General features: G+C 43.8%; 1 protein-coding gene and 2 long non-coding RNA genes across 5 annotated transcripts in view; 2 read left to right on the top strand and 1 right to left on the bottom strand.

The window, feature by feature from the left end:
- Positions 1-576: 576 nt before the first annotated feature.
- The window catches only part of LOC121133169, a 142874-nt gene continuing 127809 nt past the window's right edge, over positions 577-15641 (top strand). For both annotated transcript variants that reach the window (XR_005869941.1, XR_005869940.1), the window contains exons 1-2: positions 577-737; positions 2891-2949. This is a non-coding gene — a long non-coding RNA (uncharacterized LOC121133169). The remainder of the gene's footprint in view (positions 738-2890; positions 2950-15641) is intronic.
- Positions 4644-5138, bottom strand: LOC101839521 (histone H2B subacrosomal variant-like). Its single transcript, XM_005065614.2, has one exon. The coding sequence runs from the start codon at positions 5067-5069 to the stop codon at positions 4698-4700; it is 372 nt and encodes a 123-aa protein (XP_005065671.1). The 5' UTR covers positions 5070-5138; the 3' UTR covers positions 4644-4697.
- LOC121133168 overlaps positions 5236-15641 on the top strand; it is a 58438-nt gene continuing 48032 nt past the window's right edge. For both annotated transcript variants that reach the window (XR_005869939.1, XR_005869937.1), the window contains exon 1: positions 5236-5321. This is a non-coding gene — a long non-coding RNA (uncharacterized LOC121133168). The remainder of the gene's footprint in view (positions 5322-15641) is intronic.

Raw genomic sequence — 15641 nt, 5'->3', positions numbered from 1 at the left:
CATCGATATACAATCAAAGCACCATTACTATTATGAACATACTCCTATCCGTTAGATAAATTGAAATTAATTATTTGTGGCACATGCATTTAATCCCAGCCCTCGGGAGGCAGAGGAAGGTGACCTCTGTTGAGATTTTAATGGACTAAGAGTTGGTCTAACTTGGGTGAATGTGCCATGAATACTTGAGGAAATGTTTCATTTGCTGCTGTTGAACAAAATATTATTGATTGTGTGCATATGCTGTCTTTCATGATTTTCTCTCTACTAATTTTATCAGCTGCTAAAACAACTTGAAAGAGTTCTTTAGTTTTGAAAGTTTGTTGTTTTTCTTTTGGGTCCTAACTTGAGTAGCCCATGCTGGTCTCAAGCTCACACTGACCTTGAAGTCCTGTTCTGTCTCCACTTCCCAAACATTGTAATTACAGTGAGCACCTCTGTGCCTAGGGAAAGAGGCGGTTTTTTGTTTTTTTGTTTTGTTTTTTTGACGAACTGCCATCCCAGTAAGATTTCGCTCGCTGTATTCCAGAACAAGTGTGTCTCCTCTTCTAGGAATCCTCGTGGTTGCCATGGCAACCACGGCATCCACAAAGGCAGCCATGAACCAGTCAGTGGTCACTCCTCTTCTGCTGACAACTGAAATTATATTCTGGACTCCTAATCTTGAAACCAACTAACATAGGCTGCTAGTTTTCCCCACACTGCCAAATGTCTTGTGAAATAATCAGCTCTCAGAGGTAAGGCCGTCTGTCAACACCTTATGTGCTGCATAACCAGGACTGATAAGAAATGATCTCAAGTATTAAAAATTCAAGCTGTCCTCTCCTGAGCTTTAAGCAAGTGCTAGTGGTCATTTGACTTTTGCTAGGTTCTCTGCACTTGGAGCTTTCATACGTCACCACGTAAAACTGTTGGTCGCATACTTTTGTGGTTATTTTACATAGTGGTGCTAAGTACACACTGCCTAATGACTTGCATCTATTCATTAAGGCTTCTGGGCCAGAGCCCTGGGGAATGTCTAGTTGGCAGTCCATTTGTTATTGCACACATCACAGTAGCTGCTACGATTTTGTCTCCTAATATCTTTCAGATTCATCTCTTCTTTTTTATTGTATTTGCTGTCACTGGCTTGTTTCAAGATTACAACAGTTTTATTGTTGGATGATTTTTCACTTTAAAATCAGCATTATTTTGGCTTGTTGGTGTGTGACGTATGATGTGTACCATTGGTTTGAAATGACCACAAAATCCATATACGTGCATATTGCTGATGGTAGAAAATTCTGTTTCCTGTCATCTTTGAATCTATTGATATCTTTATACTTCCAATAATCCTTCAAAGTCACATAGTATGCCCAACAGACTAAAAACAAGCAGGCTCTTGCCATCTGCATTGTGTATCTCGGCAAAAAGGACTGCCAAGTGACATGAAATTTCATTTTGCCACAACATCATCTGGCAATACACAAGGCATCAGCCTCCATTTCTAGGTTAATATGTTTTTATTCAATAAGTCTGTAATCATCGTGATGCTAACTACATTGTATGGTAGTCAGTGATCTTCTGGATGTCTGTATTAGAATTAAGTTACAGAATGAATGATAATAATTCAAAATAATACTGACATAAATGAGTTAAATTTTATTTCTCTTATGTCAACACAGGGCAGCCATGGCTGCAAGGGTGTTTCGGTCATAAGAGACCTGTGTCCTCTCTAGCTTGGTGCTCTGCCGTCTTTACTGCACAGGGATGGAGGGACCTGGGGATTGAACTCAGGCCGTCAGGCTTGGCAGCAAGTGCCTTTACCTGCTGAGTTATGTCTTAAGCAAACCACAGGTTTCACTTTCAGGGAAACACTCTAAAGCATTGAGGGCAGGGCCTTAATAGATATTTGTATGCTATATTCATAGCAGCACTGTTTACAGTGGCTAAAAAATGAAGGAAATATATACGCACCCATTAATGAATGAATACATAGATGGTGTTGGTTGCATACAAGGGATTTTAATCTTGAAAGGAAGGAAATTCTGGCATTCTCAACATAGATGTTGGAAGATATCCCACCTATGGGGGTGGGTGTTTGGGGTGGGATGGGGGGAGACCTGGAGGAGTCAGATGCACAGGGACTAGAAGCGGAGTGGCTTTGTGAGGACCCAGAAGAGGAGAGAACGGGAGTTATTGTTTAATGGTATGGGTTCAGTGAGCACAAGGTTCTAGAGAGGGATGGTGGTGACCATCGTGTAGTTAGTGGCCACTGAACCACATAATGAAAACTTGCTTCTATTCAATAGTTTTTTTTTACAAAAAAGCTTAAATATTCCCAAAGTAGGCATTTTTTACACATATGCATTTATATAATTATACCTGAAAACAATTGTATTTCACGGGATTCCCCCTCCCGGTATTGATCTTATTTTGAAAATCTATTGTTTAAATGCTTTAGAACACATGCTGATGCAGAGGGAATATATGCAACCCCCTTCACCTGAAGTGCATGCCTCAATCTAGAATGGGATTTTTCCGTAGTAAGACCATCGCCTGGACAATGGAATGTCATTTGCATTCACTCTATTTAGTGATTTGAAAGGTCAACGGTACACTTTTTCTGTAGACTGACCTAAGGTGGCAAACTTCGAGAGCTTGATATATTAAAATCACAAAAGCACATAGTGTGGTCCAAACCTGCCCTTGACAAACTTCTCTTCCAGATGGGAAATCTGATCTTTTGAGCAATGCACTGGTAAGTGGTTTAGCTGTTGGGTCGTTCTTTTAAAAATCAATTAATGGACTTATTTTTAGGTGTTTAAGATATCGTTAGGTAGCTTTGTTGTTATGCAAACCTAATATACCATGCTTATACAAACTAGATGTTATGTCTTCTTTCTCCTAGGCAGCAGACCTGTACAGGACACTACTGTATTGAACCCTGCAGACATTTGTAACAGGAAGGTAAGTACTTGTGCATCTAAACATAGAAAAGTATAGTAAGTAAAAAGAAGAATAAAAATGGACAGCTGCATTGTGATCTCTGGGCTCTGCCTTCACAAATGGGGCCAGCTTTGTAGGACATGACTTTATTTTAGGGCTTTGTGGGCCACATTAGGGTTATTGAATATTTTTCCTGTGTTTTTTTTTTGTTTGTTTGTTTTTCCTTAAGCATCTATGTACAAATGTAGAAGCCTCACTTAGTACTGTGTGCTGTATAAAAATAAAAAAGAGCTGTGATAGTCTTTGTGGTCAGAGTTGGTCCAGAAGTTGTCGTTTGCTGGCCCTCTTAAACCTCACTGCCTTTCCATCAGTCATTGAGCTGTGAGTTTGTTGGGCTGGATCCTAGACAGATGTGGACATCTGATAAGATCACTTATGTTTAAGGTACCCATCACTCTGTCTAGACTAGATGAGCAGAGCCTGTTCAGGTGAGTTTTCAGAAAGTCTGACAAGTTAGATTCAGAAGCGAATGGACCCAGGAGAAACAGAATGGGTCCCAGCCAAGACACAGGGAAAGGCTTCCTCCCTTACAGTGACTTTAAGTTTCAACCCCAGAAGAGACACAAGAAAAAAAAATCAAATTCCTGTTGTCTGCTACAAACAAACTCTTTGGAAGACAACCTGGCAACACCTAGAAAAGCTGACTGCAAGCCACCAATGTCTCAAGAATCCTGCTGTCAAGGCATTTCCCCAGAGGCGATCTTGTGTGAGAGTATTCACACCCTATGGCCTACCCTCCCTGACAGATCGGCTGTCCTGCTCAAACCCAGTCCTTGCCCAGACCTCAGGCAAGGGATTAGTTCTCAGTGCCTCATTTTCATCCTTCAGGGCCTGGTGATAATTATGTAATCCTCACAGGGTTTTGTGAGATTAAATAAACTCTATACATAGGGTGTGATCATGTACCAAATACTGTGTGTTTCTTCTACCTTGGCAACTCTATTGTGGCTGCTCTATTAGTAAGACACAGAAGAGCTTTAGACCTCTATCAAGAGAGGGCATACAATGAATTGAGATATGGTCACAGTATGGAGTTCCAGCTAGGACAGGAGTGTCAGCAAGCAATTCAGAGCTACATTTATCAGCAGTAGGAGTTTTAGAAACACTTTAAAGAGAGAAACACGTGATGGGAGCCTATCCTTGTGATACAAACAAAATGAAACTGCTGTCTTAGAGATACAGAGACACAGAAGGACGAAGAAAAGCAAATGAATGGGCTGGGGGTGGGGTGTTCTCGGGATGGCAGGTAGGGATATGGATTTAGGAAAAAGTTTCAGAACCTTGGTAAAGATTTTATACTCAATAAAATGACCAAGCATGGCGGCACTGGTCTATGTAGCAAATTTCAGGCCAGCCAGGACCAAAATTTTGTTTAAAAAAAAAAAAACCAAAGCAAAAAAGTCTAAACTCAATAAATTGGGTGGAAGTTCATGGAAGCATGGACACCGGAGATGACTCGGCAGTTAAGAGCACTGGCTGCTCTTCCAGAGGACCTGGGTTAGAGTTCCAGCACCCACATGGAGGCTCCAACTACCTGTAACTCCAGTTCCAGGGGACCCAGTGGCTTCTTCTGGCCTCCTCAGGCATCAGGCACCAGGCAAAACATCCACACATGTTAAACACAATGAAAAGCGAGAGTGAATCGAACACTGAGGTGATCGGAGTTTGATTTACTTTCCCCAAGTTTCAGTGAGGCTTGCGCATGGAGCTTAAGAGTGGATAAATCTGTGCACTGCTTCACTTCCAAAAATCACTGCAAACTTAGCCAGCTTCTTAGGCAACAGCAGATACACTGCCTTCTGGATATCTTCTGGGGTGAGGGTACAGCGCTTTTTGAGGTACATCAGTTGGCAGGCTTCCGTGGCAATGCGTTCAAAGATATCATTGATGAGGATGTTCATAATGTCCACAGTGTTGGATGATAGGCCTCTCTTGGGGACAACTTCCTTCAGGACCCTGTTTATGTAGAGAGAGTAATTTCTTTGGCCAAAATCGATGCTGGAATAGCGTGACTGCTTTCTTGAGGCTTGTCTTGCAGGTCTTTTGACGTATTGGTACTTTTTGATGATGGACCTGGCCATTGTAGATGTTGTTCTCCTTGTCAGTTAGGAATGGAGAGGAGAAGGGCCACAGAAGGGGAGCGGTTTTCCTATTTATAGTGACGTGTCACAGTCGCATTGCCAGGCTTCTCTCTGATTGGCACTTGCTTTCCCCGTGTCACAAACACTTAGCAACAGAGCTGATGTGTTGCTGAGGACAAATGGGCTCCTCTCAGGCTTCCCTGAGAGGGGAGGGTGTCAAATGGATTGACAGCAACTTTAAGCAGAAAGAAGGTATGCTCAAGTTTTCTTCTTTTCATTCTTCATAGCAATTTGCATGTGTCTTATACAATTTAATCAGACAAAAGCTCATCAAAGTGGGCGGTTGATATAACAATAGAGGCCAAAAATATTGTTAGCTTTTTTTGTGGATGTCATTTCCTATAGAAACATGTATAAATTCACTTACAATCAAATAAATAGTCAAGCCATCGCAAATATAAAGCGATAGCTTTGTAATACAAATAACTGTTACTAATCCGGTTTTAAGAATTGGGATCTAGCCCTTAATTGGTTATGTAGTATCAAGTGGTCAACCCTGATATCATATACATATATGAAACACTAAGTGGAACCAACAGATTCAATATGAACATTTATGCATATGCATGTAACAATAGTAAGAGGCCCTGAATTTGAGGGGGAGTGAGGGTATCATGGGAGGGGGTTGGAGAGAGGAAAGGGAACAGGGGGAATGTAATTATCTTTAAATTAAAATACAAAAGAAAAAAATGAAACCCTTCTCCTTACTATAGATGGACATAAAAAAAAAACCTCAGTGGGTAAATGTGCTGGCCACCAAGCCTAACAACCTAAGTTTGATCCCAAGTCCCAGAGTAGAAGGAGAGATCCAACTTCTGCAAGTGGTGCTCTGATTTCCACACAGACTCTCTCTCTCTCTCTCCCTCTCCCTCTCTCTCTCTCTCTCTCTCTCTCTCTCTCTCTCTCTCTCTCTCTCTCTCCTCTGTCTGTCTCTGTCTATGCCTGTGTCTCCTCTCTCTCTCTCTCTCTCTCTCTCTCTCTCTCTCTCTCCTCTCTCTCTCTCTCTCTCTCTCTCTCTCTCTCTCTCTCTCTCTCTCTCTCTCTCCTCTGTCTGTCTCTGTCTATGCCTGTGTCTCCTCTCTCTCTCTCTCTCTCTCTCTCTCTCTCTGTGTCTCTGTACACACACACACACACACACACACACACACACACACACAGAGAGAGAAATAAACAGTAACAACAAAAAACTATTTGTGACTTTTATTTGGAAAATGAAACCTAATTCTTGACTAGCAGTTAAGCAACAAAATCCTTTTCCAAGAGCAGCGCTCCCCCATCACACTTCACATCTCTGACCCCAAATATGGATATCTTGACTGCATAATTTTTGGTGGTGAGGGACTTCGTTCTCCTTCTCCCTTTAAAAAAAAAGCCCAGTTAATTTTAATGACATTGGTTCCTTAAAAGCAAGTGCGTAGGCCGGGAGGTGGTGGTGCATGCCTTTAATCCCAGCACTTGGGAGGCAGAGGCAGGCGGATCTCTGTGAGTTCGAGGCCGGGCTGGACCGACAGCCTCCAAAACAATACAGAGAAACCCTGTCTGGAAAAACAAACAAACAAACAAAAAGCAAGTGTGTAAAACTGGAAAATTCAGAACTACCGCCTTTTGTTGTTTAGATTATGATACCAACTGTGTTCATTAACCTTTTATAATGATAGCATTATTCTTGCAGATTTCATAGTTTTAATTACATGGTCTGCTGTTACTTGATACTGTAGTTCTGTCATTAGAAGACATTTGTGGACACATTCTTGCCATGTGTCATGTTGGTATTCATTTAAGAAATCTCATATACTTTATTTTGGTGTTTTTGCCTTCATATATGTCTGTATGAGAGTGTCAGATTCCCTAGAACTGGAGTCACAGACAGTTGCGAGCTGCCATGTGAGTGCTGGGAATCGAACCCTACTCCTCCGAAAGAGCAGCCAGTGCTTTTAACCACTGAGCCATCTCTCCAGCTCCTTTGCACCCTTTGTATACTTTCTTAATCAAATCTACCCCTGAGTAAAATAAAAAGGGAACAGAAGTGACAATAACTGCAAGCATTTCAATTATTCATGGTGGTCACTACTATTCATAGTCCCATTAAATGTTCTTCAAAATGAGTTTCCGCACAGGGAAGGCAAAGAGGGATGTGTGTCATTTCTAGAAAGTTGCCTCCCCGCCCCCGTTTTCTCCTACTTAAATATAGAAGGAGGGAAAGATGACATATGGGGGATAATTTTAAATTATCTCTAATTTCTCTTTTAAAATAAAAAAATTATGTGTGTGCTGGTATCCACGTCTGTGTACTACACATGTACCTGGTGCCCTAGGAGGTCGGAAGATACTGGATCACCTGAACTGGAATCACAGATGGCTGTGAGCCACCATGTAGGTGTTGGAAAACAAGCGTGTCCTCTGGAGGAGCAGCCAGCTCTCTGAACGGCTGATCTGTCTCTCCAGCCTCTGGCTCTAATTTCTAAAGACAGCCTTGTGTGCACAGGTGCACTCTGCCTTGCTCACGTTGGTCTCAGCCATGTTTCCTCCCACTAAGATGGAAGCCTCCACTCCCACTCTGCTCTGGGTTGATGGATCTTTAATAGATCTGGCTAATTTTGCTTACAGACTCCTCTAGATAGAATCACTCAGTTTACTTAATTATAGAACAACTTTATTTGCTACTGCTTAGAACAGCTACCAGACAGAGAGCATTTGTTTCCTCTTCCCCATCAATCTGTGTTACGGTTTTCACTATAGTAATACTCCTGACCTTTCTTTCCTTCTCACTTACTGCTTGAGATAAATGTCTTACTTGCCTGGGGAAGGGAAGCAAGGTAGACAGGCCTGTCTCAGCCCTTCTGGATCCTCTGACTATGGGCAGCCCCTCTCCACCCCAAGGGATCATCGCAAAGTCCCGTTAGTGGATCAGTAGGCCATTCTCTTTAATTCCGTGCTGTATCAGGAAACACTTGTCCCATTGCATGACTGTCCCTTGCATGACGGTCAGCAAAAACGGTGACATTTTGATCTCCATGTCTCGGATTCCTTTGACTCTCTTGGTTTGTGTGTGGAGACGGAAGGCGCCACTACGTTATAGTGGATAACGGAAAAGCTGCAACCCCAAACAATAGGCTATAAACTAAGATGCTTACTTACCACAGTGTTAAGGAGAGCAATCTTAGAAATGTCGTGGCTAATTTGGGGCTAACCTAAAGTCTCTTTAATTATTTATTAAGTCATTTAAACTATGGATGCGAACACTACATGTTTGTCTTTTGCCTGTCTGCACTTCCTCCTCCAGACATGCTGGAGGAAGGGATGAGCATCTTTTAGCATGATGACCTTCAGGAGCAACCATCGTGTTATTAACTCAGCCAATGCAGCAATTCTTATCATTTTGATCTCTCACACCGAGAGCATTAAGACTTTCATCTCTCCCTGCTTCTCCTGTCCCCTTCTCTGGGTCTTAGATGAAGTCTGGTGTCTGCTAGCAGAATACACAGCATACTGACCAGACTAATGACAGGCACACCCGAGGCTCCCAGTCCCCAAGCTGTTTAAAACTCTTTGTCTTTGAGTTCAAAGTGTAGGATTGCTTTTCCCCCAGACGCTCACTTCATGCTCCATGATGCTATTCCTATTTGGGGCACAAATTGCATGCTACCTCCCTTCTGTGATGGAAGTACTGCTCAAGGTATAGGATCTTATAATGACACAAGGTCACCGTAAGACAACGAGAGGTAATTTGACAATGATGTCATCGTGGTAGAAGTGACATTAACTTAAAACAGAAAACTCTCTCTGCCAGGCATGGGTGTCCTCTGGTAACCCTGTGTGAATGAGACAGATGTTTGAATGACTAGGGAGTCTTCCTTCAAAAGAAGCAAACTCTGCTGGAATGAGAGCTGTAAGGGCAGTGGGGAGGCTGAAGAGAAAGGAGAGCATGAGGTAGTGCAAGTGGGCAGAATGGAAGAGGTGACATGGGTGTTCAGATCGCGGGACTCTGGGGTCTCAGACATGGAGAGAGGCAGGATTGCTGTAAATGCCTTTGCCGACACCCGGCAGACGGAAGCATGCGTTCCTCCTGACTTTGGCAAAGAAGAGATGGAGAAGAACAGAAAAAGGCAGAATTGGGCAGTTCCCTGAGTGCTGTGGAGATCAGTTTTGTTCTTTCCTGTGTTGTTTCCACAACTGAGAGGGAACAAACACACTCTGCCTTCCTGATTGCCTGACACCTGACTGAGGTCAGTTCCTTTCTCCACCTGGACTGGCTCCCCTAACCTCACCAGACCTGGGAACCGCCTATATCCTGCTTTGGCTAATCCGAACGCTGGGTCAGTGTTCTTAGGTGACCCGGGAGTGCATGGGAGAAATGAGATTAGCTTTGTGCAGAGTAAGAACATAATAAAGGAAATAACTTTGACACTGGGCACAAGGCTTCCTGTTTCTGATGAGTTCCTGGTGAGTCTGATATTTCATAGAGAACACTAAAAGGTATTGGGATTAAAAACTACGAGAAAATATTTTACCTTTTTTGAGTTCTGAGTAAAACATTAACTAAAAAGTAATTAAAACTTCCTAAGTCAACAGGTTTATTATGAGTGGATGTAAAATGTAACGTAAAATAGATCTTTTTTTTTCTATATTAATAGTGTCCTAGCTAAGCCAGGTAGTGATTGCACATGCCTTTAATCAGTACTCAGGAGACAGAGACTGGCAGATCTCTGTGAATTTGAGACCAGCCTGGTCTACACAACGAGTTCCAGGACAACCAGGGCTACAGAGAAACCTTGTCTGCCACCGCCCCCCCCACCAAGTGTTTTAGTTAAGCATGTAGATCAATACAAAAGTTACCTGAGCTCACATGCTTTAGAAGTCTGATGCCAGGGAATAAACTGAGGCCTGCCAGGCACCCAAGCTGGAGCTTCCAACCACTGTACTACACTGTTTTCCATCAGTCGGCCCCAAAGGGAGGAAGCAGGAGGGAGAGAATGAACCCCAACGTGGAGACAGATCACAGGAGGAAATCACAAGTTATATCCAAGTGAGAGTAGAGGGGTTTACACGCCAGAGGATCTGAATAGGAGCTCAGTGGCTCGACTTGCAAAACGTCTGCGTGTGCATTCTAAGGTTTTAAAATTATTTTACAGGCACCCGAGGGCCACTAGGCACTTGATTATGATTATGTAATTAATTGACTTAAAGGGATATTTGGAGTCGATGTCAGCATTCCAGAAAATGAGATCAGAGAGCCCTGCAGTGCCATTGCCCAGAGGCCAGAGAGCTGAACGGAACGGTAGGAGATCAAATGGGTGGAGAGAGAACACAGAGAAGAACCGCTGAGGGAACGTGACTCAGACCAAGTGCTCTCTGCACCCGGGGAGCAGCTCGGTTCTCTGTCCCCCTCTGACGTGGGTGTGAGCCTGCTCTTGCTGCCTTGGGTGAGGGAGCTGGCTCGCCCCAGTTCACAGATGGCTGGTAACAGAGATGGGGTCCGAGTGCAAGTGTCTGGCTTCGGGCTCCTTGCTGCTTGCCCTCCACCCTGCTTCTTGGTGACCAATTGTGCTTGATGGGGTCCCCTTGTGTGAGCATCTTAAGATTCAAGGCAGAGGGGCAGTATTGGCCAAATCACAGCAGGGAATTGGTGACACCAACAAAAATGGCAGAATTAAGGCTTGAACCCAAGTCTTCTATCTCCTTTTCCAGTGCTCTAGTTAAACGCTTTTGCTCTAGATTTCTGTAGGGGAAAAAATAAATAAAAGCCGAACTACCAACCTAAGCCATGCCACAGGGACAGTGGAGATCCTGTGATCTCAGTTATAAGTAACTTCAGGAACACAGTCTTCTTACTTGATATCTACACCATCTCTGAAGTGCAAGCACAATATTCTCAACCTGTGGGTCGCAACCCTTTGGGGGCCACATATCGGATATCTTGCATGTCAGATATTTACATTATGATTCATAACAGCAGCAAAATTTCTACTATGAAGTAGCAAAGAAATCATTTTATGGTTGGGGGTCACCACCACACCGTGAGGAACTGTATTAAAGGGTTGCAGCATTAGGAAGGTTGGGAACCATGGCTCTGGCATATGGAATGGAGGAAGCCTTTCTTTCTCAACAAAGGAGAAGGTTCTAACAGTCATCAAGTGACTTCTTATTCCAGGCAAGTCAGAGGAAAGTCTTTATCCAGAGGGGAAGGATGGCTGATTTTAAATTGGGAGAGAAGGATTTGTGGAAGGGAGTCTACACCCAGAGAATCCTAACAAGATTTTAACCCAGCAGTGTCAATTGTCCTGAGATGCCCTTTTAGCCCTGTTTATACATAAAGAGACAGGGGATACATGTCCATGGATCATGACAAAATCAGAGGCTGGGAAGCATGGGCAGAAAGTTATGCCCGTTGTAGTACAGCTAAATTAGACACCAGGGGCTTAAAGAAAAACACCTGCCAACACACGGCACTAGCTCCCACTCAAAGTGTGGCAGTGACGTTGTGCCTTGCTTACATCCAAAGCAGATTTCAGTGCCCTTAAATATAATGAAAGATAAATATAAAAGTCCAGTCTCTAGTGCACAGTAAAAGACTCTAGCTCTTGAAGAAGCTCAGTCTGAAGCACTTGCAGCAGGGTGAGATTCTAGTGTCCTTGTGGCTGGGTTTCACTTGAGAACCTGCCTCTGACATTGTGTAATTTACCTTGGTCTTCTGCCTCTCATCTCTTTGGGCAAAGCTGTATTGCTTGAGAGCTCTTACTGAAACAGTGGGCAGAGTTTCCGGAGAGTGCGGGAGATGCTGCGTGGGGACACTTCTGCAGAGCTCTTCTTAGTTTCCAGAATATAAGTTTGTGAATTAAAATGTTGCTACTACACATTGTAATAGTTCATATTTGCTTCCCAATGAAGCCCATCTCTTCTCTGTGTTACATAAGAATGAACTGTTTCCCCACTAGTGGACTTTAGGAGACATCTGCTTGCATGTCCTGGACCCATAGGATTTTAGTTACTTTTCTTACCACTGTGTGGCGGTTTGAATTAATTAAAATAGCCCCTATAGGCCCATAGGAAGTGGCACTATTAGGAGGTGTGGCCTCCTAGGAGTAGGTGTGGCCTTGTTGGAGGAAGTGTGCCACTGGGGTACAGCATTAGGAAGGTTGAGAGCCATGGCTGTACAACATTCCAGAATAGGACCACCAGCTGGAGGCCAAGTGTTCCAACACAAAGCCTGTGGGAGATGTTTCAAGCACAATAGCATGTGGTGTATAGTGCATGGAAAAATGGAAAGCTAAAGCAATATTGTTTATATATTTGGAAATAAGTTATACAAGTACAAGACGCATATGGGAAAGATACCACATACCCAGTAGTGGTTCCCTGTGGTGAGAGAAGGAGGGAGAAAGGGACAGTGGGTGTCAGGAAGACTCAAATGCGAGCTTGAGCTAGAGTCTGTTTTTCATTGTTGCATTTTTAAAAAAGATGTAAGTGTAAAGATGGCAAATGTGATAACAGATTATATTATTGTCTTGCGTTTCCTTTTTCTTCGAAACATTTACTAATTTAAAAAGCCTTCAGCCCTCCACCACTGTGGGAACACCAGACCTTGAGCAGAGACCCACTTCCCCTTCTGCCTGGGAGTAGGCAGCTGTAAGACAATGTTTATTAAAAACAATACAATGCCTGGGGGCATTAAGTTCCTGGAAAAGGCCTGCCCACAGAAACCACCCTGACCTCGACCTTGTCCAAAGACTAACCACCACGCCCAGATCAGTTTTTGGGTGAGAGCAGAACCAGCCAGGGGAGAGGAGAGAGCAGAAGCTTCTCTGGTGGGAGCCTTTCTTAGGAAGTTTTCTTGAACCTTTTTGGGGCCTGCTTAAAGTTTTCTTTACATCGTTGAACAAGTCTCTGTGTTGTCAATCCCCGACACCCTCCGCACGTTCTCGGACACAGGCCGCGCAGCAGACGCGACACACCACTATCAAAAGCAACCCTGCAAGCCACCTATTATACAGCGCTAATACTCAGAAATGGAGGTCTGGCTCCTGCTCCCCAGTAAAAGACTGGAACTGGACGCAGACAGAGTTAAAAGGATGAGTGGGAGCAGGCAGTGTGCTCGTGTAACTCCCTAATTGAATTTGGGGGGCTGGGAATGGGGGTGATGGATGAGGGCTTTGGGGGGACATAGGTCGAGATTGGACTGCTGGTGTCAGTTCTGGTCGTGTGGATGCTTGGCTTCAACAGAGTGCAGACACCTTTCCTCTTCCTCTTTGCTCTGTCTGAGCCACCAAGGGCTTGATGAAGTGCACCTGCCTCCCAAGAGGCCAGCACCTTCGTTACTCAGGCTGTGGTGCCACAGGTTGACCTGTCTGTAAACACCTTGGAGGCAGACGGAGATTAATGCTTTTCCAGCTACCCAGTGTCCCTTGCCCCAGACAAACTGGCACATAAAACCAATCACCAAATGGGCAGAAGTTAAAAGATCTCTGTCTCTCTCTCTGGTTCTCTCTGTCTCTGTCTCTCTCTTTCTGTGTGTGTGTGTGTGTGTGTGTGTGTGTGTGTGTGTGTGTGTGTGGGTGTGTAGGCAGGAAATAAACCATGTGAGTTTGACATTGCTGAGGTTTCTATTATCTTCCTTTATCTTTGCTGTTTTTCCTCTATGTGGACATTGCCTGGGGCTGTTTCTCGATCCTACCTCCGTGTGGAACACAGTGCTGGGCAGTGATTTAGAGAGAAATGATAGGATCTTGCCCTTGAAGAGTTATAGAAAATATGGTAACAGGGGCTGCTGGTCAGGAAGCTGGACTAGAGCTAAGAAGATCTAGGACAGATAAGCCCAGTAAGTACCAAAAGCTTCTAAGGAAATCCCTTTAAGATACACTACGCTGAAGAAGGAATTGGATTGGAGAAACTGTAGCGGAACTGTAGCTGCTTCTGGGTGGATCATCCTTGCAGCCATGTCTCTGGGTTCGACTTAAGCCACCATTGAAGCATGGTGCTTATCTTCATTACTTCTTAATATTTTCAGAAATGGAGTTTCCACATTTTTCTCAAAATCCTTATACCAGGATATTTTCTAACATCGACCTTAAATCCTGCCTATTAAGGGGCTAATCTCACTCTCTCTGCCGTGAATGTCTGGAAGGAGATTTTTGTCTGCCAATCTCACCCGTTCAAATGCCATTCCAAATTCTATCCCCAGCACCCCTGGTCATGAATTCTATCACTCTGCTTCTCTCCCTTGTATCTTCTCCTGCTCCAAATAACTCTCCCGTGTTTCCCTTCAGTGCATCTTTGTAATTATATATATATATATATATATATATATATATATATCTTCTCTCAGACACTAAAATTTCAAGTTGCATGTTCTCCCTTTTTGGATTTTATTTTCCCAGTTTTTTTTTCCTTCAAATTTTGCTTTTCCTATCAATTCTATCTATCTATCTATCTATCTATCTATCTATCTATCTATCTATCTATCATCTATCTATCTATCTAGTCCAAACCAAATTTGTTTTCCAGCTAGACTCAGGAAGTTTCTTTCACCCTTTTTCACTGCCTATGTCAGAGCACACATAGGTAAGTTCGTGTCTGTCTCTCCAAAGGCATCCTTAGGATGAGGCCTGGCGTGAGGAGTCTCTACAAAAGCTTGGGCTGTGGAGATAGGCTGCGAATGGAGTTATGGGGCTGTGGAGATAGGCTGCGAATGGAGTGTATGGGCTCTCCCGAGGATGAACACTGTGCTTGGAGCACCAGGTTCAGGTACTTTGGAGGACAGTTCTTAAGACGGTCTCCGATTGTTTCCCTAGTGGATCAGAATAGTAGTCTTCACAATGCATTTGGTCAGGCAAGGGGGCCTGGTGGTCTGTTTCTGGTAGCCTGTGAGAACACAAGCAGGGAACTTATATAGACCCCTATTGCTTTGAGGACTTTTCTGAGCTATAATTCCTAGGACTGGGATCTTTAAAAGGCATGGATGCTGTTGTTCAAAGGCAAGAGCAGATGCGAAATGAATTTACCCTTGGGGCTCAGAGGCTGTTATGGATCTGGACACAGGTAGTCAGGCAACAGGAAACAAATACAGCAAAACACTGGGAAGAAGGTGTTTATTTTTGGTCTCTTGGGCAGCATGTGTCAGGACCTGAGGGATGGTTGCTCTCAAGGCTTCTGCATGGGGACAGCCTTACCATGTGGCAGATAGAAGACACTAGCCAAGTGTCGATGGGCCCTGAGCAGCTGTGTTTATAGGCCTGAAAAATGAGTTTTTCTAGGCTGAAGAGTGAAGGAGGCAGCGCCTGTGAGAGCGGTAGTGTCCATCCCACCATCGGCTCTTCTTTAGAAAGAAGAGGGACACCTTGCACCCTGAGGTTGAAAGCAAACCTTGTAAGAAACAAAAGGAAAAATAGAGGAAGCTGGTTTAAGATGCATAGCAAACAAATCCCCGAGATCTGATTCTAGGGTTAGTCAGTGTTTCCCATCATACAGCAGCATGGGGACCGAGGTGGATCCCAACTATACTTTATGAGCTGTATT

Source organism: Mesocricetus auratus, unplaced genomic scaffold, assembly GCF_017639785.1.
Source record: "Mesocricetus auratus isolate SY011 unplaced genomic scaffold, BCM_Maur_2.0 Super-Scaffold_100020, whole genome shotgun sequence".
Taxonomy (NCBI): domain Eukaryota; kingdom Metazoa; phylum Chordata; class Mammalia; order Rodentia; family Cricetidae; genus Mesocricetus; species Mesocricetus auratus.
The sequence above is the reverse complement of the archived record's forward strand: the minus strand, read 5'-3'. Positions and strand labels throughout refer to the sequence as shown.